General features: G+C 48.8%; 1 protein-coding gene and 1 long non-coding RNA gene across 3 annotated transcripts in view; one reads left to right on the plus strand and one right to left on the minus strand.

Annotated features, from left to right (window-relative positions):
- Window positions 1–27281, minus strand: part of TMEM132D (transmembrane protein 132D) — a 639752-nt gene that overhangs the window by 4975 nt on the left and 607496 nt on the right. For both annotated transcript variants that reach the window (XM_067701195.1, XM_067701196.1), the window contains 3 exons: window positions 11105–11310; window positions 7818–8091; window positions 3449–3640 (listed from right to left, as the gene is read on the minus strand). In XM_067701195.1, coding sequence (XP_067557296.1) covers window positions 3449–3640; window positions 7818–8091; window positions 11105–11310 — 672 coding nt within the window. The remainder of the gene's footprint in view (window positions 1–3448; window positions 3641–7817; window positions 8092–11104; window positions 11311–27281) is intronic.
- On the plus strand, window positions 53–27170 carry LOC137203981 (uncharacterized). The gene is made up of 7 exons (XR_010933394.1): window positions 53–5879; window positions 9611–9741; window positions 10774–11853; window positions 12007–16313; window positions 17905–18090; window positions 24191–24314; window positions 25547–27170. It is a non-coding gene; the product is annotated as an uncharacterized lncRNA (long non-coding RNA).

Consider the following 27281-nt stretch of genomic DNA (forward strand, 5'->3'; position numbering starts at 1 on the left):
TAGGGTTAGGGTTGGGGTTGGGGTTGGGGTTGGGGTTGGGGTTGGGGTTGGGAAGGGTTAGGAAGGTTTCTGTTGGGAGAATCTTTGTCTTCCCTTCCACTCTCCAACCCAACCAGTTGGGGGAAACTGGGAGACCCAAAAGTAGCCAGGGTCAAGACTTGTGTCCACCTCAATCCCTTGTCTTTTTACTTTGTTGCTTTAGACCAGCTTTCCTTGGGACTAGTCTGTCCAGGGAGACTGTAATAGACAAGATAACCTCTAAGCCTTCAGTTTCAGTGACGATGTCATTGGCCTTGACAGCAAACTGGGAGGCCCATTGCTCCCTCCTCCCTCCTCCTAGCTCCCGGAGAAGCTGCTCCACCCCAAACCCAGAAGGATGCACAGCCCTAAGAGGCTTGTGTGCCTGCCCACCTGGCCACAGCTGATTGGACCCATAGGACGGCTGCTGTCAGAGCCATTCATCTCTGCAGCTCTGAGCCAGCCGGCATGTCCCCCTCCAATTTGAAATAAGCAAGATGGGAGACGCTTCCCTGGTGGCGCAGTGGTTGAGAGTCCGCCTGCTAATGCAGGGGACATGGGTTCGAGCCCCGGTCTGGGAAGATCCCACATGCCACGGAGCAGCTGGGCCCGTGAGCCATGGCCGCTGAGCCTGCAGATCCGGAGCCTGTGCTCCGCAACGGGAGAGGCCACAACAGTGAGAGGCCCGCGCACCGCGATGAAGAGTGGCCCCCGCTCGCCGCAACTAGAGAGAGCCCTCGCACAGAAACGAAGACCCAACACAGCCAAAATAAATAAATTAATTAACATTAAGATGGGAGTGGGAAGATGTGTCGGAGCTCATATAAGACTGGAGAATGAAGCCCCCCTTTGGAGCCCCACGATGGATCAGGTGTAAGCAAATGTCTAGGCACGGCATTTATTTAATGAGACGATGGACATGAGAGAGACTGTCGGCCCCCCAGTTTCCCCAAGTTCTTATAGCTGGGGTCTAAGAGGGTCCCACTATCCTTGTAATAAATCCTGTGTTATTTAAACTTGCTTGAGGGGATTTCTCTTACTTGCAACCTAAGAGCCACTGACCACGACAGAAGTTAAGTTTACCTGGTGGTGTCTGGTCTTTGAACTGAGAAGGGAGCTTCTGACATATGACTGGTGGTCTCTGCTTCTCCTTCAGCACAGCCAGTAAATACCGACCTTGATAGCCATCGGCTTGGGGTGGCTGCTAAGTGGAAAATGCCTCCATGACACAGGCCGGAAGCCACTGGATGTGACCTCGGTTTACCTGGGCCTTCGGATTGGCTGTGAAATTGCAGCAGGAACTTCAAACGCACGTTGGATTTCTTGAAACTGAAATGTCAGAGCCAAGTTGCAGGCAGGGACTAAGCTCCATTCAAAGCAAGCACGGAGCAAACCTCAGGGTCACGTGCCTAGCTCTGCATGTTGGAAATGGATTCGCTCTGTGGCCCTATTCTAACTGTGTCTTATCGCTTCCTTAACTCCTAACCGGCAGTCACCTGATTTGATCACCCCAGGAAGACAGGAAGAAGCCTCGGGTCATTTCTCCTTTGCTATCTGTAACTTGCAACCTGGCTGGCATCACGCCCTGAGAAAAGGCAGGTTTGTCTCTGGCAAGAATTCGTATCCGTTATTGAGATCATCCACTTTCAAGTGCTTTCTAATCCAAACCCCTGCACACACAGACCACAGTGAAAGGACAAGGGATTAGCTAACACCTGGCAGGGGAGCCTTCAGTGCTGGGTACGGGCTGGGAAAATGGTAAGGCTCTGTGTGTCCAGGGGCAGGTACAGCTTAGCCCACCTTCCTGCCCAAACATAGTCACAGCCTCAGCAGGTGCAAGAGGGGACCCAGATGGCAATGTACCTGCCGAGGGAAGAGCTTCCAGGAAGCGCTCCTGACCAATAAGGAAAGCTGCCCGAAAACCCCCTATGTGGGCTGGAGGCCTTCTAGCATCCCCACAGGAGGACAGTCCTGTCTCATGGGGCGCACAGAATCAGTAGCCTGAGACCACCGTCCTTGGGCATTAAACAAGGCTCACCAAAGTCTCCATCCAGTTTCCTTCTAAGAAATAAAGTTTCTCCATCTCAGATGAGGGAGGAGATCAGATGACGTTTCCAAGTGCCCTTCCAACAGTCCTCTTTGTTTGGAAACCATCGTATCAACACACAAACACGCACCACGTGATACACACCACAACAGGTACACATACACAACGCACACTACACACAACACACATACATAACACAAACATACACATATGCACAGTACACACATACACACAACACACTATTAGCGCACGCTGGTTTCCAGTAAAGAGAAAGAAGGCCATGACTGATGTCACCACTGGCCTGTTACTTCTGCTTTGAGCTAAATGACAAATGTGGAAGCATCTCCTCCAATCTCCTTCCGACCCCCAGACCCGTTAGCCCATTTTTTTGAGCAGGGACTTAGAGGAAGGCTGTGGACCCCTCCTTGGAGTCTGTGCCCGCCCTCGCTTTCACCCCACTGCTCGGGGAGGTCAGCGGGGTCCAGAGCCAGGACTGTCTGGGGGGGGTGGTGGAGAAGCAGCACAGGTGACGCGGATGGGGCGCGAGGAGACTGCGTCCAGCCTCTCTGGCTCCTGGTGCGCTATAATCCATCACTCCTGGCAACCTTGGGGTCTGGCATCTCCGTCAGGGGGGCTGGGAAGCCTGAGGCTGAGCAGTTGCCCCTTCACAACGCCTCTCCAGACTGCGGAGCGCCCGATGTGCGAGCCCACTCTTTTGCGGGACCCCTCCAGCCCAATTAGTGATTCCACCACACAGGCAACCTGATCCAACGTGTGACCTCACCCCACTGTGCGACCTCACCTGAAGTGTGACCTGCTCAAGGCGGAAGCCCACCCAGTGAACGACCCCACTGACATGTGATGCAACCCCACCACGTGACCCCAAGAGACGTGGGATTCCCCCGCTGGTGTGGGCCCCACCTGCTGTGTAACCGCACCTGGTGTGTGACCTCACCTGGTGTTTGACCTCACCTGGGTGTGACCTCACCTGGTGTGTGACCTCACCTGGGTGTGACCTCACCTGGTGTGTGACCTCACCTGGTGTGTGACCTCACCTAGTGTGTGACCTCACCTGGGTGTGACCTCACCTGGTGTGTGACCTCACCTGGTGTGTGACCCACTCCCCCATGTGTAACCCCCCTGGATATATGACCCCACCTGTTGTGTGACCTCACCTGGTGTGACCCACCTGCTGTGTGACCTCACCTGCTGTGTGACCTCACCTGATGAGTGACCTTACCTGGTGTGTGACCCCCCCCATGTGTAACTCCCCCTGGATATATCACCCCACCTGATGTGTGACCTCACCTGGTGTGACCCGCATGCTGTGTGACCCCCCCGACATGTGACCCCTTCCCACGGTGCCCCATCCCCACCCCACACCTGTCTGGGCCTTTGCAGAAGTTCTTGAGCCACCGCGGTGGCGAAGATGGCTCTGTTGCTTCCAGGGCTGAGCTGCAGGGAGAGGGACAGCCCTGCCACCAGCTGGACCCCGAGGTCTGTGATCGTCACCTTCTCGTCCAGCACGGTGATGGTCTTCTCGGCCAAGATGGCATCTGACAGAGGCGACAGGATCTGAAAGGCAGAACCGACATAGGCAGGAAAAGCTCTCTGTGGTTCCAGAAATCCCCCCGATGGTGTAAACGATGGAGGTGGATAGGGACAGACAGAGCCAGAGGAGCAAAAACGGGTCTTTCCACTCACGCCTTCTTCTAAAAGATACAGCTTGCTTGTGAAAATATAGCGCATTTTTTAAGTAACAGCAACATGGTATCAAGGAGTGGATGGGGTAGGACCTGGCATCCCACCCACAGCATCAAATAAACTCCGTTGCCTACCCTGCACTGCCCGCAGACCCTGAGAAGAAGAATTAACATTTTCCTTCATTTCAGCACTAACTTTACGATTCTTCTACAGCACGGATCATTTCTACTATTACTTAGTGCATATTTTGTTTAAAATCATTTTATGTAAATAATTTGTTTAAAAAAGCTTCATAGCGTCATAGAAAAACGGTTTCGATATGCTAGCTATACATTTCTATATTTCTCTCTTCTACACATGATCGCCAATGACCAGTTACACGCAAAGAAGAGATGGTCGGTCCATGTACCACCTAAAGCATCCCGTGTGTCACCGGGAGCTCGCACTCCACACTTTGGGGAACACTGAGCAGCGACACTCAGTTGCATTTTGGAATATCAGCTTCCGTCCTCTGATAAACTCAGCTGCGAGTCCTACCCTTGACGCCGATGTCCCAAAGTCTCATTTGTCTCTGGACACCTGTGATGCCCTGGGGAATGAAGCTTCTGTTCAATTTAGACCCTGAGGAGGAAATCCTGCTTTGGAAGATTGTCTGTGGAAGCACCTCTGCTCCCCCAGCCCCTCATCCAAGTTACAAAGTGCTGACTTAGACTCCCCTCTATGAATCCTCGACCTTCTGGGTGAAACAGGTTTCATTCTCCCTTCCCCAGCTCTTTTGACGTATTTCTCTTTTCAAGTTGTTGGTGATATTTATGAAGATGTATCTCAAGACAGTTTTCCCTGGATTCATTAAATTCCTTTATCAAAGCCCCACATTTCTGTTCAAATACCTTCTTCAGTTTCTAAATCTGGTTGGGACACCTTGAATGGCGCTGGGTATGAAACATGAGTCCCCAGAAGAAAGTGGCCAAATGAATTTATAACTCAGGAGGACTCAGTGGCCATAAATAAGAGGGAAAAACGAAGGGTCTCAGGAGCAGATGCCCCACTAGGACAATTTTCATGTTTCACGCATGGGAAGCTGGCCCATTCGCACTCACTGATTTTCACAGAAATACCTGATTTCTGAACAGTGTTTCATTGCGTCTTTGTATTTATATGATCATTTTGAGTGGTTGGTGTCAAGTTGTCGTCTTGGTTCCAGTTTCCAGATATCAGCATCACTTTAGCCCATGGATCAACTTTAATTTAGATCTTTCAGGCAAAAATCAACTGTGAAGATTACAAGTGCTTGTCTATGGGGCGGATGTGTTTTGTTTGACATAATACTTCAAAATGGGATGAATGGCCATCCTTAAAAAACAGACGATTTCGTATGAAAGATAGATTTCTAGCTATTCTGGAAAAGTTGCAGCATCTCTCCACACTGGGCTCCCATTTCCTCTTGGCACCTTTTGGAGGTGAGTATCAGCCTCCCTTTGCCACACTCCTCACCACTCCCTATTGTCCTCCTAACACTTAGGGCCCAACTCAGTCATCCTCTTTCACCTGATGCCCTGGCTGCTTTCCTCACAGAGGGTACCTTCGCAGCTTTTAGAGAGCATTGCAGCATGTGACTCCTGAGTCCCAGTTCAAAGTAATTTACTTTCCCCCTTGAATAAAATGATCTCTTTTATTTTTATTTTTTTCCAGTGGCTAAAGTATTTTATCAGATTAAGTACGTCATTTGCAAATGGTTTCATGTGAAAATTTAAAAGCAAAGTTATAAAACATTTTTAATAAAACAGTACAGAGTTAATAGCAAAATTACATTTTCTTGATTGTACAAATAAAAACATTTTGTTTCTGATAGACTGTCTGAAAATTTTATAATGTATTCTCCAACTGACAGCTGCAATATTCTATTTTAATGAGACGTCTCAGGGTTAATTCAATCATTTGATAATAATGAGTTCAAAAATGCTCTCTCTTAAATATCAGCCCATTTTCCAGAATGTTTGAAATCTTCTACAGTCCAATAGAGTAAACCTCACTGTTTGGCTAATAGGATGATCACCTCTTCTATAAATGGGGCAGTCACTGAGGAACAATATTTGCTCTCAGACAGGAGGTAAGTGACTCCCAAGTGACCTCCCAGAACTGTGTCTTGTGAAAGTGTTTGTTTCAAAGCTCCCATGTTGCATACTGGTCCACCCCATCCATTCCTAGCAGCAGGTGCTTACAAGACCAGTGGAATCATAATAACTCTGTTGCTTCCTTCAGTACATTTCTGAAATGCTCCAGGTTTCATCATGGGGCAGGCTGGGCCCTGGTGGAGACAGCTGAGCATCATGGTGGGATGGGAAGCTTTTCGGTGACCGTGGTCAGTGAGGTGGAGTGACCAAGTGAGAAGCTGCTGGCCACACCCATGATTCTGATGCGCTTAGCCCACCCCAAGAGCTTTTTAAAAAATATTTTTCAATTACAAAACTTTTATTTTATATTGGGGTTGGTTGATTTACAATGTTGTGTTAGTTTCAGATGTACAACAATGTGATTCAGCTGTACATGTATCTGTTCTTTATCAGATTCTTTTCCCATATAGGTTATTACAGAGTAATGAGTAGAGTTCCCTGTGCTATACAGTAGGTCCTTGCTGGTAGTGTGTATATGCTAATTTCAAACTCCTAATTTATCCCTCCCCAGACCTTTCCCCTTTAGCAGACATAAGTTTGCTTTCTATGTCTGTGAGGCTGTTTCTGTTTTGTAACAGTTCATTTGTATCATTTTTTAAGATTCTACATATCAGTGATATCACATGGTATTTGTCTTTCTCTGTCTGACATACTTCACTTAGTATGATCATCTCTAGGTCCATCCATGTTGCTGCAAAGTATTTCATTCTTTTTTATGGCTGAGCAGTATTCCATTGTGTACATGTACCACATCTTCTTCATCCATTCAACCATCGATGGACATTCAGGTTGCTTCCATGTCTCAGCTGTTGTAAATGGTGCTGCAGTGAACATTGGGGTGCATGTATCTTTTTGAATTTGAGTTTTTGTCTTTTCCAGATATACGCCCAGGAGTCGGATTGCTGGATCATATAGTAGCTTTATTTTTAGAGCTTTTGTCCCAAGATAGTAACATCCACCATGTCTCAGAGACAAATAATGTCTTGGAGTTTCAAACATAACCCATCCTGAGAAGCCAGTCCATCATTATACCTCTTCTGTTGTTTATCTGACAGCTTCTTTCAGTCTATTCACTCTGAAAATGGATACTGTCGAGTAGAGCTACCGTATGATCCAGGGATATCACTCCTGGGCATACATCTAGACCAAACTCTAATTCGATACATGCACCCCAATGTTCACAGCAGCACTATTTACAATAGCCAAGACATGGAAGCAACCTGAATGTCCATCTACAGATGAATGATAAAGAAGATACGGTACAGATATACAATGGAAGATTACTCAGCCATAAAAACAAGAATGAAATAGTGCCATTTGCAGCAACAGAAATGGACCTAGATATTATCACGCTAAGTAAAGTACGCCAGACAGAGAAAGACAAATATCATATGATATCACTTATATGTGGAATTTAAGAAAATGATAAAGTACACTTATTTACGAAACAGAAATAGACCCATGGACATAGAAAACAAACTTACGGTTACCAAAAGGGAAAAAAAACAAACTTACGGTTACCAAAAGGGAAAAGGGGGGGGATAAATTAGGAGTTTGGGACTAACATATACACGCTACTATATATAAAATTGATAAACGACAAGGACCTACTGTACAGCACAGGGAACTCTATTCAATATCTTGTAATAATCTATAATGGAAAAGAATCTGAAAAGAATAGATGTATACATATGTATAGCTGCATCACTTTTCTGTACACCTGAAACGAACCCAACATTGTACACCGACTATACGTCAATAAAAAAATAAATAAATAAAATAGATATTGCTCTAAGTGACGACAAACGGCCAAGTTCTCCTCTGGGTAGAGACGTGACAGGAACACAGAGAGGCCTTGCCTTGGGGGGCCTTACCTGAATGGCGGTCATCCCGAGCTCCTGGCCAATCAGGACTTGTCCCCCTTGCAGCTTGGCAATCCGGGGCTCCTCCACCTGCATGAAGTCATTTACCAGCTCCGTGATGTCCACCTGCCAATCGGAGCCCAGCAGGTGGGCCAGCTGCCCCCCGGGCTCAGCCACTTCGGCCACAAACTGAGTCAAGACCCGCACCATGGCGTGCTGGTACTGGAGAGTGCAGCCCCGGCCTTTCTTCTCATCTTCTTCCTCCTCCTCACTGTCCCGAGCTGGCCTGTCAAGGGGTCAGTTCGATTGAACAGGTGCTGATTGGTCGGGTCAACTGACCTCAAGGGGTCAGTTCAATTGAACAGATGCTGATTGGTCGGGTCAACTGACCTCAAGGGGTCAGTTCGATTGAACAGATGCTGATTGGTCGGGTCAACGGCTGGGGGCTGGGGGTGAAGCATGGCAGGGGCTGCAGAGGTGAGGGGGCATGAGGCCTGCCTTCGGGGAGTTCACAGCCTGGGCCGGGGGGGCGGTGCTCAGACACATGTGCAGGGGTGACGCTCAGAAGATCGGAGCCCTGCTGTGGCCTGAGCGCTGACCAGTCAGAATGGGCTGGTGTGGTCAGCAGAGTTCTAAGGTGTCCCCTATGAGCCCCATCTCCTGGTATTCACTTTGTGAAATCCCCTTCCCTTTGGGTGTGGCCTGGACCTAGTAAAAGTTTCTTCCAATGAAAGATTACAGCGGGACTTCCCTGGCGGTCCAGTGGTTAAGACTCCGCGCTTCCGATGCAGGAGGCACGGGTTCAATCCCTGGTCGGGGAACTAAGATCCCACGTGCCGCACAGTGCGGCCAAAAAAAAAAAAAATTTACAGCAAAAGTTACGGGATGTCACCTTCAAGATCAGGTTTTAAGAAACTATGACTTGTCGTGTTCAGCCCTCTTTCCTTTGTTCTCTCTCTCTTTTTAATTAATCTTGCTTTCCTTTTCTATTACTTGTATACTTTCTTTTTTAAAATTTTATTTATTAATTTATTTATCTATGGCTGTGTTGGCTCTTCATTTCTGTGCGAGGGCTTTCTATAGTTGCGGCGAGCGGGGGCTACCGCTCATCGCGGTGCGCGGGCCTCTCACTATCGCAGCCTCTCCCGTTGCGGAGCACAGGCTCCGGACGCGCAGGCTCAGTAATTGTGGCTCACGGGGCCAGCTGTTCTGCGGCATGTGGGATCTTCCCAGACCAGGGCTCGAACCCGTGTCTCCTGCATTGGCAGGCGGACTCTCAACCACTGCGCCACCAGGGAAGCCCCAGGTTCTTCTCTCTTGCCTGCCCTGGTGAAGTCAGCTGCCGTGCTGTGTGCGGCCCTATGGAGACACCTGACAGCTGGAAGCAGCACTCTCTGGCCAAGAGCCAGTGAGGAGCTAAGGCCTCCCAGGAGCCACATGGGCTTGGATGTAGGTCCTTCCCCAGCAGAGCCTTGTGGTGAGACTCCAGCTCCGGCTGACAACCGGACTGTAGCTTGCGAGAGATCCAGCTAAGCCTGGCCTGGATGCCTGATCCAGGGGAACTGTGAGATGACAGGCTTTTCTTTTAAGCCACCTGGTTTTGGGGTAAGCCACTCAATTATGTAGCAATAGATAATTAATACAGTAAGGCTCTGGGTGACCAGTATAGCCCTACAAACCAGTACATGAGGGAAGCGAGTGTTTAACTCAAGGGAAGGTATTTTGTGATAATGAATGTAGAGAGGGCCAGGCAGCAGGCAGATGTTAGCTGCTCCCTCAACATCTGATGCCTTATGTGCTGTCAGTCCTTCCCAGCACCCTCACGGTCTCCATCAGAAGAGCTGCTCACTCCTCGAAGTGGTTCTCTTGCCGTATCTGAGCTGGACAGTCGTGACAGCACCTGGACTGTTCACAATCACACTCGGCCAGTCCTTGGGTGAGTCTCTCCCTGCACCCACTTTCCCTCAGTAGCGTCAGTAATCACGCTGAACTCCATGCTCCCACCTCAACCTCAGAAACCCCTGTGGTTAAGGAAAGGGTCATGGCTGAAACCATCTTCCAACGGCACGCAGGACCCAAGCCTTCACTCCTGAAGCCCTGCCCTCTCCCAGGTGCCATAAGAACTCAAAGGGGTGGACTTCCAAGGGAAGGAAAATAAAAGCTGCCCCTCACCTAAGTACCAGTTCACTCCTCCTGCTGAGTACCCAGACTCCAGGAATAGTTCCTGGTCTCATTCTTCACATGCTCGCTTTTGACTTTCTACAAGTCCCTTAAGCATGGGTTTCTCCAAGGTGACCGAGTCTCTGAAAAAAACTCTCTTTGTACCTGATGCCTGTTTATTTGCCCGAGGTGGGCGATGCAGACTTATCAGTCCATCTAACGCCACCAGAGGCACACAGGTGACAGGCCACGGACTTCATCTCCCCAAGGGAAACTGATCTCAGTGATTCTGGGGGAAAAAGAGACTGCCCAGGTCAGGCAGCATCTGTTCAGACAGCTCTCTAGCGGACCTCTTGCTTGGGGCCTCCGAGAATCAATTCTTCCCTCCTCCTGGTATTGATCTCTTGCTTCAGGCAGGGTTGACCTCTTTCCCTAGCTCCTCTGGCCCCAGCCAGGGGAATGTGGCTGCAGCCTCGCAGGCCAATCAGTGTATTCTGTCTCCTCCCCCTCCCCTCCCCTCCCCTCCCCTCCCCTCCCCCTTCTCCTCCCCCTCTCACCACCCCCTCCCCTCCTTCTCCCTCCCCCTCCCTCCCCTCCCCTCCCCTTCTCTCCCTTCCCCTCCCCCTCCCCCACCCCTCCCCTTCTCCCCTCCCCTCTTCCTCCCCTCCACTCCTTCCCCTCCCCCTCCCCCTCCCCTTCTCCTCTCCCTCCCACCTCTCCCTCCCCTTCCCCTCTCCCTCCCCTCCCCTCCCCCTCCCCTCCCCCTCCTCCTCTCCCTCCTTCTCCTCCTTCTCCTCCTTGGCTACAGTGATTGGATCAGGAATGGACATATAACCCAAGTGAGGATAACACTTAACTCCAGGATTCTTGCATGAGTTACTGGGCAAAAGAGGATGTACTCTCTGCACAGTCACGGAGAAGGTAGAGTGAAAGTGTGGAACCTCGTGAGAAAAGCCTGATGGATGACGAAGCCAACACAAAGCAAGCAGGAGCCAGGAGGTGGAGAGAGACCCAGTCCTTGGGGTACCAATGGACCCCTGGAACCAGACACGCCTGAAATCGGCTACCCTGTAAACTTCCGTCTTCAGCCTAAGCGCACTTGACTTGTTTCTGCTACGGCGCCTGACCTGCACACCCACCTCTTGCTGGAGACAATGGGGACTCTCCAGCCCTTGATCTGGTTGAGCTCGGTGTCCGAGACCTCGATCTGCAGGGGCAGACGGGGCACCCACACCATCATCTCCAGAGGACTGGTCAGGTGCTGGTACGTGAAGTTCACCACCACGTTCACCTTGCCCTTCATTTCCTTCCCGTTGACAAAGACGTAGTCACACCTGTCAGAAACCTAGGAAGAGGGGAGAGAAGGGTGGGCGACGTATGAGTTTTTATCACATCCCAAAGCAAGAGCAAGAAAAAGCGGAGGAGGAGTGTCGTGACTCTTTTGGGGTCACAATCACGAGGAGCTGGTCCTAACGTGGACACTGGATCTTGCTTTCCGAGACAGCAGAGGCTGTGATGACAGATGCCACGGGGCCCACCCACCTCTCCTGGGAGCTCTTCGACTGGCTGGGTACACTCACCCCCACCTGCTGCAGGTGCTTTGCTGACAATCTGTGCTGCACCTCCTCTGACAGACTGCCCTTAGGTGCTGGAGCCGAACCTGCAGAATCACCTGGGTGCCCTGTACCGCTCAGCCCACCTTTTTGCCCGACGATGACTTCCTGGTTTGCCTCAAGGAGGGACGAACCGTGTGTATAGGTCATGACCCGGAGCTCCTCTGGGGATCGGCCGAGGCTCGATTTCATCTGAAACCATCCGGCTCAGCTTGTCCCCTTTCTGCATCCGGCCTCTCTCACTCCCAGACGGATGTCTCCAGAGAACATCCTCAGTAAGTCATGTGCAGACAAGCTCCCATCTCAGCTGTGCGGGCAGATTCCGAGATATATTCCTCACGCTTCCTGGGAGCCTCTCAGTGGGATTCTCCCCACCTGCCCGCCGTGGTAACTAGCTCAGTAACTCATTTCCCGTCTCTTCCATTTAGGTGTCCTGTCCTACCCCCCACTCCCGCCTCCACGTCCTGGAATCAGTCCCCAGACGCACCCGCCGCCCTCCAGTCCGTGGCCCAGGCTCTGCTTTCCAGAGAATCCAGACACGTTAATCCAGGCCCACGTTAGCTCGTTTCATCCTCAGAACAACCCCGAGATGAGCATTCCCATCAGTCCCATATTCCAGAGGAGGAGGCTGAGAGTTAAAGGAGCTTGACTGTGCTCCCGGGATGCGGCCCTGGGGTCTGGCTGTGGAATCCACGATCTCAGCCTGTGCTGGTCTACCAGGCTGCTCCCCTCTGCCCACGTGTGACAGAAAAGCCAGGTTCAAAGAAAAGACCTTGTGCCCTTATCTTTGTCTCCCAGCTCTCCAGGGGAGCTCGTGCTCATCCTAAGCAAGACTTGGGGCAAAGCTCTGGGGTCGTGTGGTAGCATGAAGACGGCCCCCAAAGATACCAGGTTCTGATCCTCGGAACCGGTACGTTACCTTATTTGGCAAAAAGGACTTTGCGGGTGTGATTAAGGGTCTGGAGATGCACAGATTACCCTAGATTACCCAGGTGGGCCCTAAACGTAGTCCGAGTGCCTTTATAGGAGAGGAACAGAGGGACATTCGACCACCGTGACAGAGGAAGAACATGTGTCACCGAAGCAAGATGCTACACGGCCGGCTTTGAGGATGCAGGCCAGGGCCAAGGAATCCAAGGAAGGCATCTCTAGAAGCTGGAAGAGGCTGGGAATCATTCTCTCCTAGAGCCTCTGGAAGCAGTGCGGCCCTGCCGATACCTTGTGAAGCTGATGAAGGACTTCTGCCCCCAGAACTGTGAGAGAATAAACGTGTGTGGTTTTCAAGTCACTTTTTTTTTTTGGCCACACTGCACAGCTTGTGGGATCTTAGTTCCCTGACCAGGGATCGAACCCGCGCCCCCTGCGGTGGAAGCGCAGAGTCCTGACCACTGGACCGCCAGGGAAGTCCCTAATGTGTGTGGTTTTAAGCCACCGGGCTTGTGGTCATTTGTCCCAGCAGGAGACGGCCACAGAGAGGGAGAGGAGGATGGGCAGAGGCCACGCGGGCTCCTTCCCGGCTCTGGGGCTTGGCTGGTTGAGCTTGGAAGAAAGATGGGCAGGAGCAAGGCCCCTGGTTTATTGAGCACGTAATATGTGCCCGGCCGAGCAGCTGAACACATCCCAGGTGTGGTCCCAGTTAGTGGTCACGAGAACCCAGGACGTGGGTGCTGTTACTGTCAGTTCACGGGAGGTCAACCTGAGGTCCAAGACATTAGGTACCATTTCCCAAGGACGCACAGCTGGGAAGTGGAAAAGACCAGACTCAACCCAAGTCTGCCCCCAGCTGCCCCGCCTCCCGCACGGGCATCGCTCTTGCCCGGATGCTCTCTCGCCGTCTGTTGTTTTGTTCGTTTGTTTGTTTTTGTGGTACGCGGGCCTCTCACTGCTGTGGCCTCTCCCGTTGTGGAGCACAGGCTCCGGACGTGCTGGCTCAGCGGCCATGGCTCACGGGCCCAGCCGCTCCACGGCATGTGGGATCTTCCCGGACCGGGGCACGAACCCGTGTCCCCTGCATCGGCAGGTGGACTCTCAACCACTGCGCCACCAGGGAAGCCCGCAGTCTGTTGTTTTTTAAAGGATGAGGGCCTTCCCTCCAGCACTTAGAGGGGCGTGAAGAAAAGCAAAGCAGAAATCACTAGGTTGTTCAAACATCTTAGAAAGGATTGCTAGTGACGGCCCCTTTGATCTTCCTGGTGAGGGGACAAGGGCACAGCACACACGTGGGGGCACTGGGAGGCTTGGCACCAGGGGACGGTCAGTGACCCGGAGGGAAGCACGGGCCCGGGTCCATTTCTGAGCTGGAGCTGGTGACCCTCCTGTAGCGGAAGTACTTAAATCTGATGAAAGGCAGAACGGAACCAGCCCACGGGGCTCTGCTGTAACTTGTGTCCTGGCCACGGCCCTTTCTTCTTCAGGGCTGGCGAGTCTTGAATCTAGGCTTTTCTCTTTTTACGTCTTTCAAGTCTGAATCAGGCTGAACTGCCACAGATAAAGCCGACGGGGGCGGGGTGGGGGGGGTGAGAGAGAGAGAGGAAATAGTGACAAGACTTGGTTTCAGAAAAAGAAGCTGTTTCATGACCTTAATTTTCTGGGCCCTCTTGCCAAACCAGGGGTTCTAAGAAAAGACACGTGGAGGTCATCGTGGGTAAAAGCCATCCCCTAATCCCCCTGTGGGTGAGAGATGCAGATGCCTGGTGTGGTTATTCTTCATGTTTTGTTGTTTTGATTTTAAAACTCTGTGTTTTCTCCTTGAGGAAATAAGAAGTTGGGGCTAGACACGGGTAAAAGGGCCGAGGAAGGTAAGCGGAGGGAAGGCAGGGCTTGACACCCAGGAAGCTGCTCTTAGCAGACACGCGTGGGGGCAGCTGATGCCCCGGACTTGGAAGGGCAGTGCTGGGTCGGAGGGGCGGAGCGCTGAGGTAGAGATGTGTGTGTGTGTGTGTGTGTGTGTGTGTGTGTGTGTGTGTGTTTACATCAAGTAATAAGAAGAGCATCCTCATTTGATGGGGGGTTTGTTAATCTCTGCCCCCAGACGCTCCTTCGGGATGGACTGCAGTCAGCACCCAGCCCTCTCTGTCTCCCCTTGGGCTCTGCCTGAGCTGCATAGGTCACCTCCCTGCGGCAGGTCACGCCAGGTGCCTGGGAGAGGAGGCAGCACCGCCCAGCAGTTCAGCCGGCAGGGGACAGAGCCCCTGCTGTGGCCCGATTTCTCCCTCTGCCTGACGCTCTCCCTCTTTCTCTTCACAGGGCTTGATCCCTAAGAGACATCTTGGGACCTCCCTGGCGTTCCAGTGGTTAAGACTCTGCACTTCCATTTCAGGGGGCACAGGTTCGATCCCTGGTGGGGGAACTGTAAGACCTTACATGCTGAGCAGATAGGCCAACAAAGAAAAATAAAAAAGGACCCGAGACATCTTGGCCCCAGATTCCAGCTCAGCATCTGTTTCTGCAGAACTCACCTGTCTTAGTCAGCTCAGGCTGCTATTAAAAAATGACCAAATGGGGTGGCTTATAAGCAGCAGACATTTATTTCTGACATTTCTGGGGGCTGGAAGGACAGGATAACGGCTCCATCAGATTTGGTACCCGCTACCTGCTGCAGAGACGGATGTCTTCCTTTTGTCCTCACAGGGTGGAAGGTGTGAGGGAGCTCTCTGGGTCTCTTTTATAAAGGGCACTAATCCCAAAGTGAGGGCTGCATCCTCACCTAATCACCTCTCAAAGGACCCACCTCCTGCCACCATCACATTGGGCACCAGGTTTCAACGTATGGGTTCCAGAGGGACACAGACCCCTCAGTCTATAGCACCACCTATGACACGAGCTTCTTAGTATGTCCTTTCCTCCAGGCAGCCCTCGATTTGTCTTGTGTTAGTGGAGAATGGTTCATGTCAGCAGGTTCCTCACCTTGAATGGTCATGGACCAAGGTCATGGTTCCGATGGTTGAGTTTCTGTTAACAGGGTGCTACGCAAGATAAGGACTGACTACATTTCACTGTTATTTGAAACCATGTGGAATATTGCCAAAGAGGAATAAAATCTAACAAAGGCAGACTCCAAGATCTTCTGCAGACCTACGATAGTGGATTGAATCCCCCCAGATTCCTGTCTACCCAGCACCTCAGATTGTGACCTTACTTGGAAATAGGGTCTTTGCACATGGAATTAGTTAAGATGCGGTCAGACTCGATTAGGGTGGATTCTAAATCCAATGAGAGTGTCCCTGTAAGAGACAGAAAAGGACACACAGAGACTGAGGGAAGAAGGCCAGTGATGACAGAGCCAGAGCTTGGAAGGATGCGGCCACAGCCAGAGGATGCCTGGAGCCCCCAGTAGCTGGAAGAGGCAGGAAGCCTCCTCCCCTAGAGCCCCCAGAAAGAGCACGGCCCTGCCCATGCCCTGATTTTGGGATTCAGGCCTCCAGAACTGCGAGAGAGTGAATGGAGTGACCCAGTTTGTGATAATTTGTTACGGCAGCTCCAGAAAACGAGCGGACCTCCCAGGCGAGACCTCCCAATTAAGCCAGTGAACCTCCATTTTGACGGACGCCACGGCTGCTTCTCATGTACACTGACAGTTCAGAGCTACCGACAGGAGGACGTCCCACGCCCAGAGAAGGGGTCGTTCTATTACCTTCTCATTCCACAAAGAACGGGCTGATCTGAGTAGCTTCTTCCAAAGACGAAATCCACCCGTCTGTTCGGAAAGGCTCTGGCTTTGATTGCATCTTCTAAGGTGAGTGAGAACTGATCATGAAGCCCCTTGTCCCCGTCAATCCTTCAACAAAAGCCCAGCTTTCCTGGCTGCTTTGCGCCGTAGGATTCTCTGCTTAATATCCAGCAATGCTGGACAGCAATCCTTACGAGGCTAACATAAATGCCATCTGAAACACGCATCGCGAATGCAGCCTGATGATGCCTGTGTCGACTCAGCGTTACCTACTTAACATGTTTATTCACCACCGCCGTAAGTGACGTTACTGGTGGTACAGGGGTCCTGGATCAGCAGGTCAGGGGGTGCCCCTGCAGCACCTTTTGTTTGGTGGAGGTGGTGGGGTGGCAGTGCCACGGCTGGAAATGACTGCTACCTTTCTGACATCACCCCCTCCCTCCCTCCATGGATCCATCCCTCCCTCCCTCTCTCCCTCAGTCCATCCATCCATCCATCCTTCCATTCATCCATCCATCCAACCATTCATCCATCCATCCATCCAACCATCCATCCATCCATCCATTCTTCCATCCATCCATCCTTCCATCTATCCATCCATCCTTCCATCCATCCATCCTTCCATCCATCCATCCTTCCATCCATCCATCCATCCATTCTTCCATCCATCCATCCTTCCATCTATCCATCCATCCTTCCATCCATCCATCCTTCCATCCATCCATCCATCCATCCATCCATCCATCCATCCTTCCATCCATCCATCCTTCCATCCATCCATCCTTCCATCCATCCATCCTTCCATCCATCCATCCATCCTTCCATCCATCCATCCATCCATCCTTCCTTCCATCCATCCATCCCTCCTTCTTTCTCTCCCTCCTTCCTTTCTTCCTTCCTTCCTCCCTTTATTATTTAAATAATCTTATTATGACCTATTTTCTGTTTAACTTTTTTATTACCTACAGATAGGTGTACACATCATGACTGTTCTGCTCAATGACATTTCACAGTGAACAAACTTGTAACCTGAACCCAGTTCCAGAGGCAGAGCACCGTGGTTCACATGGGAAGCCCCTCATGCCCTTCCAGCCCTAGCCCCACCCCCGACCTGAGTAAGGGCTCTAACCTCTCTCCTCATATCTTTGCTTCGTCTTCCCTGTTTTAAGCCTTTGGTATAAATGGGCTCACATCCCCTGTACTTGTGTTCGTGAGACTGAGTTATGTGGTTCATTCCTTCTCATGGTGTGATACACCACAGTTTGCGTATCCGTTCTCTCATCTGTGGACATTTGGGGGTTTCCAGTTTGGGGCTATGACACATAGTGCTGCCATGGACCATCATACACATGTCTCTGGGTGAACAGACATAGGCTTTTCTGTGGGTACATACGTGGGTCACAGAGTTTACATGCGCCCCACTTTTATTTGTACAAAAGTGCACAGGGCATTCTTTAAAGATGCAAACATATATTACTACCACGTGACTCTCTGGACACTATTCTAAAAACTCATCCAAGGTTCTCCACTGCTTTAGGGTAATATAGTAGATTCTTCACATGAGCCGCCAGGTCTGACGTGGTCTGGCTCCTGCTGGGTTCCTTGGTCTCATGCAACACGACTCTCCTCCTTGACCCTGCATTTCACTGCCTTTCAGTTCCCTGGAGTTGGAAAGATGGGACAGTCTCCTTAATCAAGACTCTAGGATGTGATGCAATCCATGGACGAGTGGTTGGGTCTTGGACATCTAGAAGGGTGAGGATGGTGACGAAAATCGGGCTCACCCACACCTGGGCATCATGGAACGCAAGAGAATTGGCTGGAAATCACTTACTAAAGAGAGGTGAGGCCAGAACACATTCCTTTTCTATTAATATGTAACACTCAGACTGTATGAAAGAGAAAACACATATGCAAGCATAGTAGAGACATGATAGATGGGAAGGGGAAAAGTGAATCAGGAATAGCGAGTCTGCTAGATGGACACCAGGAGTCTGCAGGCACCCTGGCCGTCAGGAAGGCTGAGCGCTGCCCCCAGGCTGGTGGAAGCCCGCGCCCAGGACAGCCACATCACAAGCACCGAGGTGGCACATGAGGTTACCTGGATGAGTTCCTGCTACTTCCTGGCAGGACTGGCTGCAGGCTTTGGTGCAGGGGGCCCAGCAGATGGCAGGTGAGGGCAGCCACACCTCCCCTTGGCTGGACACACTCTTTTTGAAGGCATGGAGGAGGGTGTAAGCAAACCATCTTAGGGTCCCCCGGTTTCCCTTCCCAAACGGAACAAAAGAAGCAGCGTAGCAACCTTATGCAGAAACATCCGGCACAGATTTCTTTGGCTTTTGACTGAATTTTGCAGTGAAAATGCTTCTCCAGGCCACCGCAGAGAAGTTCGCCCTCCCTGCCTCTTGGCAGGCATCCCGTGGAACTCCTATCTCCAGCAAGGTCTCCCACAGGGAATCCCTTATCCAGTGAGACCCCAGATCTGTCCTCAACCACACAGCCTTCCTCTGGTGCACCCCGGGCAGGCGAGTGCACGAGAGGCTGATCAGTTAGGAGATCTGACGGGTCATGCTAAGCCCGAGGGCTTGGCACAGAGATGGAGATAACATGCTGTCGCTTCTCACTTAAAAAATGATGCAAATGAACTAATTTACAAAACAGAAATAGACGCACAGACATAGAAAACAAACATGGTTGCCAAATGGAAAAGGGGTGAGAAAGGGATAAATTAGGAGTTTGGGGTTAGCAGATACTCACTACTATATATAAAATAGATAACCTAGGACCTGCCATATGGCACAGGGAACTATACTCAGTACCTTGTAATAACCTGTAATGGAAAAGAATCTGAAAAAGAATACACACACACACACACACACACACACACACACACATATATGGCTGAGTCACTTTGCTGTACACCTGAAACAAGCACAACATTGTAAATCAACTACACTTCAATCAAAAATAAAATGATAGGGCTTCCCTGGTGGCGCAGTGGCTGGGAGTCCGCCTGCCGATGTGGGGGACGCGGGTTCGTGCCCCGGTCCGGGAGGATCCCACATGCCGCGGAGCGGCTGGGCCCGTGAGCCATGGCCGCTGAGCCTGCGCGTCCGGAGCCTGTGCTCCGCAACGGGAGAGGCCGCAGCAGTGAGAGGCCCGCGTACTGAAAAAAAAAAAAAAGAAAAAAGAAAAATAAAATGATAAAAAATTCTTCTTGGGTAAAGGAGCAGCTAACCAACCCTTGTCATTTCTTAGCAAGAAAGGCACAAGAATACTGCAAATCTAAATTTACATGACTGATGGAGAATGATAGTAATCACAGCTAACGTTTAGTCAAGCCACAGCCTGGGAGAAAATATCTGCATGCATCTGATAAGGGCTGGCGTCCAAAATATACAAAGCATTCTTAAAACTTAACAATAAGAAAAACAAAATAAAATGGGTGAAAGATCTAAACAGATACCTCACCCAGGAAGGTACACAGATGGCAAAAAAGCACATGCAAAGGTGTCCCATATGCTGTTAGGGAACCGCAAATTAAAACAATGAGATACCACCACACACCCATCAGAATGACTAAAATCCAGAACATTAACACCACCAAATGCTGGCGAGGATGCAGAAGAGGGATACTCTGCTTCACTGCTGGTGGGAATACAAAATGGTACAGAGCCACCCTGGAAGACAGTCTGGCAGTGTCTTACACAGCTGGGCGTATCCTCACAATAGTATCAGGCAATTGTACTCCTTGGTATTTACCCAAATGAGCTGGAAAACATATGTCTACATGAAATGTTTTTAGCAGTTTTATTCATAATCTCCAGAACTTGGAAGCAACCAGGATGTCCTTCAGCAGGTGAATGGATGAATAAACGGTGGTCCATCCAGACATAGGAGTATTCAGTGCTCAAAAGAAATGAGCTATCAAGCCAGGCGAAGGCGTGGAGGAACCTTAAAAGCACGTTGCCACGTGAAAGAAGCCGATCTGAAAAGACTACACACTGTATGATTCCAACTCTATGACTTTCTGGGAAAGGCAAAACTCTGGAGACAGGAAAAAGATCAGGGGCTAGGAAGGAGGGAGGGAGGGATGAACAGGCAGAGCACAGAGGACTTTTAGGGCAGTGAAGCTACTCTGTGTGATACTGCGATGGTGGATACACGTCATTATGCTTGGGTCAAGAATCATAGAAGACACAACATAGACGTTTCACCAAGAGTGAGCTCAAGAAGATGAAATAATGCCATTTGCAGCAACGTGGATGGACCTACAGAGCATCATACGAAGTGAAGGAAGTCGGACAGAGAAAGACAAATACCATATGAGGTCACTTACAGGTGGAATCTAAAATATGACACAGATGAACTTAGCGATGAAAGAGAAAGAGACTCGCAGACATAGAAAACAAACTTGTGGTTACCAAAGGGGAAAAGGGATAGGAGAGGAATAAATCAGGAGTTTGGGGTTAACAGAGACACACCACTATCTATAAAACAGATAAACAATAAGGACCTACTCTATAGCACAGGAAGCTATATTCAATATCCTGTAATAAACCACAATGGAAAAGAATCGGAAAAAATATGTATACGTATGTACAACTGAATCACTCTGCTGTACACCAGAAACTAACAGAACGTTGTAAGTCAACGACACTTCACTAAGAAAGGAGACTATGAGCTTTAGTTATTAATAAAATATCAAAACTGGTTCAAAAAGCCCCCTTAGTGTTTATTATAGTATTGTCTATACTCCAGACTGTTCTAAGTGCTCTTCATGTTTTATTTAATCTTTATAATAACTCAGTCAGGTAAGTATTGTTATCATGACTATGTTTTGAGAGAGGAAACTAAGGTATCGAACGGGCCAGGTCACAGCTGTCGGGAATCTAAGTATCCCGGCTCCTGGCGCTGCACTTTCAGGCTCTCTCCTATTCTGAGCCTTGGACTCCAACCCAGAACACAGCAGTCAGCTCTGAAATGACAGTCTGAGCTCAGACTGCATGGCCATGCAAAGACATACTTCTGTCAATAAGGTCAGGTTTCCTCTCAATGAGTTTTTAAAACTTATAAAGCTTTGCCATATGTTGTAAACGTTTTAGATTGGCTTTGCAAGTCTGAACACCTCATTGGAGATTTTCTTCTCAACTGTTAATTATTCTTCAGTATAAGAATTGGAAGTTGATACAGGCTCATGGTTTAAAGTCAAACAGAACAGGAAGAAGCATGTGCAGTGAAATGTAAGCCCCGCCCCCTCCCAGCCTGAGCTCTCCCAGCTCCCCACCCTGAAAGTAACTGTCATCATCAGTCTCTTGTGCCTCCTTCCAGAAGGTTCTATGCATGTACAAGCATTTAAGTATATATTTTCTTATTTTTTTAGAAAACATGGCCAACATTCTATGTTCGGTGCTTTTTCCTTAAAAAATCTAGCTTGTGGGTAGTTCTAAATCCTTCTCAGTCCATTTCAGGCTTCTAATATTCAAGAGTCTAAGAATCAAAGCCATACTTTTGAGTTGCCATATCCCACTCCTAGACATATATCCAGACAAAACTATAATTCAAGAAGATAGCTGCACCCCAATGTTCATTGCGGCACTATTCACAATAGCCAAGACATGGAAGCAACGTAAGTGTCCATCAGCAGATGAATGGATAAAGAAGATGTGGTGTAGATGCAATGGAATAGTACTTAGCTATAAAAATGAACGAAATAATGCTATTTGCAGCTACATGGATGGACCTAGAGATTATCATACTAAGTGAAGTGACTCAGAAAGAGAAAGACAAATATCATATGATATCACTTACATGTGGAATCTAAAATATGACACAAATGAACTTAGCGATGAAACAGAAACAGACCCACAGACATAGCGAACAAACTTATGTTACCAAAGGGGAAAGGGGGTGGGGGAGGGATAAATTAGGAGTTTAGGATTAGTAGATACACACTACTATATATAAAATAGATAAACAACTATGTCCTGCTGCATAGCCCAGGGAACTATATTCACTACCCTGTGATAAACCATAATGGAGAAGAATCTGAAAAAGAATATATATATCTGAATCACTTTGCTGTACACCTGAAACTAACACAACACTGTAAATCAACTCTACTTCAATTAAAAAAAAAAAGCAGGGGATGGTAGAGATTAAGTGTCTGATTTCAAGAAGCTGATGGCATCGTCGGGGGCAAAGACACACATTCAGATCACGGTGGGATTGAGAAAACGAAACAGAACCACTGCTAGGCTACAGAGGGATGAGGGAGGGGAATGGAGACAGGGGAAGAAGGCGATATTTTAACTGAGACCTGAATATTAAGTCATGGGTCAACCATGAGAGGACATGAGCTGAGGGTATTTAGGAAGAGGAAAAAGCAAGTGTAAAAGTCAGACAGTAGAAATGACCATGAAATCTTGGAGAAATAAAACAAGTGCAGGACACGATGGCCGAAGCCCAAGGGAGAGAAGCAACGTGGGTGAGTGGAGGTTGGCAGGGCCAGATCATACACGGTTAAGGTGAGGAGGTTAGATTTTAGGAAAAGCAGTGCGTAAGGCCATTAGGACGCTTTGTGCATGGGCCTGATTTACGTGTTTAAGAAGCCAGTTCGGCTACTTGGTGAGACGTGGGCTGTGGGGAGCAAAGGGGCTGAACGCAACGTCCCCAGGTGGATGCTAATGTCAGTGCACAAACGTCTGAGGAGAAGCAGGATGTTTGCATGGTAGCAGGGTGCCACCCCGAGATTAACTGCAAAGGGGAAGAAGTAACTTCACAGTGGAGACACCTGCCATGTCATCAAAGTGAACACCACCGGGGAAGAAACCACACTGATATCCCATCACATCACTTTTGGGCTGTGTTTGTCAGAAAAGCATAACCTCCATCTACTCAGGAGAAAATATCAGACAGACCGAAATCGGGAAACACACTACAACACATCTGACCGGGACTCTTCAAGGATGCCAAGGTCATGAAAACTAAGGACGGACGGAGGGATTGTCCATGGTGCTCACCTGGCCCCAGGATGGCCAGTTGCACCCACGCCCCGGACCTCCAAGTCTCACCTGTAGGCACACGTACTTGTTTGTAAAACAAGTTGAGTTATAACTTCCTACCCAAGTGTGCACGCATCTTACCTGCACAACTGGGTGGCTGCTTGCACGTGTGTACACCTGTGCAGCTCTCCCAGCTCCACACCACCCGCAGCCTCCCAAAGTATCCCTCATCCTTCTTTCCAGCACTCCCCCACCCGTTAACCCTTATTTTGGCTTTTCTTCCTGTGGATTAGTTTCACGCATTCTAGAACACTCCACAGAGAAGAAATGATATTGCATATGTCCTCTTTTCTTTCCGGCTTCATTAGCTCACCTTTAGGCTTGTGAACTGTGTCCATGCTCACTGCTCTCGTTGAGTAGCATTTCATTTCTTTCTTTCTTTTTTTTTTTGTGTGTGAGAGCGGTATTTCATTGTGCGAACCCACGACTCTATGTTTATCTATCCTCCTGGCTCATGTCCAGCTTTGGGCAATCACACATGATGCTGCTGTGAACGTTCTCGTACACAGCTTTTTTTCCTTAATTAAAAAAATTATTATTGAAGTAGAGTTGATTTACAATGTTGTGTTAGTTTCAGGTATATAGCAAAGTGATTCAGTTATACATATATATAATATATGCATATATATATATCTATTCTTTTTCAGATTCTTTCCTCATATAGGTTATTAAAAAATATTAAGTATAGTTCCCGGTGCTATACAGTAGGTCCTTGTTGTTTATCTATTTTATACAGAGTAGTGTGTCTATGTTTATCCCAACCCCCTAATTTATCCCTCCCCACGCCCTTTCCCCTTTGGTAACCATAAGTTTGTCTTCTATGTCTGTGAGTCTGTTTCTGTTTTGTAAAGAAGTTCATTTGTATCATTTTTTTTTTAGATTCCATGGATAAGTGATGTCACATGGTATTTGTCTTTCTCTGCCTGACTCAGCCATAAAAAAGATGGAAATAATGCCATTGGCAGCACCATGGATGGACCTAGAGATGATCCTGCTAAGTGAAGTAAGTTGTATACAACTTTTGATGATGCGTGCACGCCCTCATTTTTCTTGGATGAATTTGCTCAATTCCGGACAGACCTGTGTTTCATCCCCAGCACCTCCTCTTCTTTCTTGGCGGATAAACTCAGTTTCTGCTGAGCTACTGATGTAATTACATTTTCCCAGCCCATTACAATGAAGTGGCTACAGCTGTAACTAATCCCAAGAGGAAGACGAGAGGAGAATGGGCTGTTTACCTTCGGCATGAAGTACATCCGAATAAGCCTGGGATGGGGGAGGGGGGAGATGACTGATGGTTAGTAATGGTGCCTCATGCTTTTCTGTCAGTTCCCACAGAGCCATGATGCGACCCGGCTCAGAAATAATGGGACGTCTTCCTGGAAGTGTGCTCGTTTCTAGAGGGATTATGTACGTTGACGTTAGAAAAATCTAGACCCACCAGTAGGCACTCTTCTGGGATACTATCTCCTAACAGAAATTGTATCCGAGCGGTTGAGCACCACATCCTGGAAACTCATCCCCTCCATCCTTCCAGAATTTAGCAAGAAACTAGCTCAGTGGGTCTGAGTTATGCCAACATAAGAACACAATTCTTCCAGCTCAGGGCTCCTTAATCTCTGTGTGATGGAGAAAACTATTTATTTTTCTTTAATCTCCATCTGGCACAGACTCACACTTTTGTAAAATACAATAAAAATGTGTTTGGAGGATGTGTCAACGTTGAGTTACTATAAGCCTTTCTATCAATAGATGCTTACCCTTGATTTCTGTACCGGGCTCACTGAGGATGTGTTGCAGAGAATATGTGGGTCTGGGCTCATCCACGGACCACCCTGAGATCACAGCGATGAGACGCGGTCCTCTCCCTTGCCAGAAACTTCCTCTCGAAACATCATCAACACGGCCTTCCTTGCCCCTCCCAATCTCTTGCTAATTTACACGGTGCACAGGGCCAGGCCACCTTCTGGAGGATATGCCCTGCTTGCCCAGCCATGCCTGACCCAAGCATGCCTCTCCGTGAGATGAGGGGAGCTCAGAGCATCGTGTGCTTCTTAATAAATTTCCCTTTACTTCTGCTCAATGCGAAGCGAGAAGTACATGGGCTTTAAAATCAGCCCAGGCCAGACGTACAGACAGAATATTGAAACGCACTGATAATGATATCTATAATCGCTCTCTATGTTTATACCTATGTATCCATAGTCACATAAATATCTGTGGCATCTATTTCAGTGGCATTCCAGAGCCAATTAAAAATCTTCGCACTCAGTCATAAAAAAGAATGAAATAACACCACGTACAGCAACGAGGATGGACCCAGAGATGATCATACTGAGTGAGTCAGACAGAGAAAGACAAATACCATGTGATGTGGCTTCTGTGTGGAATCTAAGAAAATGATACCAATGAACTTCTTTACAAAATAGAAACAGAGTCACAGAATAGAAAACAAATGTATGGTTATCCAAGGGGAAAGAGGGGGCGGGGCTAAATTAGGGGCTCGGGGTTAGCAGATACAAACGACTCTATATGAAACAGATGAACAACAAGGACCTATTCAACATCTTGTAATAACCTATAATGGCAAAGAATATGCAAAAGAATAGACTTATACGTATGTACAGCTGAATCACTTTTCTGTACACCTGAAACTAACACAGCATTGTAAATCAACTCTGCTTCAATTAAAAAAGAATCTTTGGGTGGTTTTGAGACCTTGGGGACATGGCTTTCTCTCTCTTGTCTCCATTTCTTCATTTTCCAGCAAGATCTTGTTTGCAGTTTCTGGCCCCCAGACCTCTCCTCCAGCAGAGTTCCCGGAGCTCTTGAATGTATGTAAGGAAGGGACAGACGTCAGAAGCGGCGAGAAATGCTACAGTGGGTCTCTTCTATCTTAGTTTAATTAGCGTAGATAAGATCTCGTGTACACGAGCCCACTCAAGGCTGTAAGCATCCCATTCGTATCTAAGGAATTTGCCTAATTGAAGAACAAAAATACGACAGCACTACGGGATGGTGGGTGAATGGTATGGGAATAACTACATGAAAATACGTACACATTTGGCAGGAGTTTATATTAGGGATTGAATTAGCATTCCGTGAATTAACACAGGGTTCTACTTCAATACATTTTTCAAGAGTCTGATCAAACGAACTAGCACCGAGAGTTTTTTTCTATCTTAGTAGCACTAAAATTTTAAATTTAACAAAGAGCTTTTCTCTTATTAGCATCAGGCAGTTACAAGAGAGGGCTAAGGTCTCCATGAAAGGACGTGTCATGAGCGCTAACACATTGGGACACTGAGATGCCAAGAGTCATGAAGAGGATATCACAGCTGCGGTGATTCGGGGTGTGGGACGCCCTGCAGTCGGAGATGACATCGGAGGGATGCAGTCCAAACGAACTCAATGGTTTCAGGGAAACATTTAGAGGAAAAGCATTTGGCGTCAAGGACCGACAGAAATGCCCACGTCAATCACAGAGGCCGAGAGAGAGGGACTCATAACACGAATGAACACATTTGCGTCCAGGCTGTCCTATCACGCTAAAGGTACCAAAGCACACATCTCCTTGATTACGTTTTTGATATTTCTAATCACTCACATCGAAAGAGTGCTTCTTCTCCTCACCTTAGAGCTTTTAAAGAAAGACTAAGACTAAGCCTTGTGGAACAAGGCACAGACAAACCTTTCCCGCCCCCTCACGCCAAATGCCTCACAGGCCCCAGAGCCAAACCACCCCGGAGCACCTGAGGCTGTAACTTCATGACAGCGGCGGGATTCAACAACCATCAGACGTGGGGAGACTCGCCCAGGGCCTGAGGCTTCCGGCAGGTCCGGAAGCTTTCCCAGGAGCCAAATGCCCCAGGAAGTCGACCATTCAAGAGGATGTAAACAAGCGACGCTCCAGGCACGTGCTAAATACCGGGGCTTCTGAAAACGCTCCTATCTTACCCTAGAGTTTTGG

This window comes from Pseudorca crassidens, chromosome 12 (assembly GCF_039906515.1).
Source record: "Pseudorca crassidens isolate mPseCra1 chromosome 12, mPseCra1.hap1, whole genome shotgun sequence".
Classification (NCBI taxonomy): Eukaryota; Metazoa; Chordata; class Mammalia; order Artiodactyla; family Delphinidae; genus Pseudorca; species Pseudorca crassidens.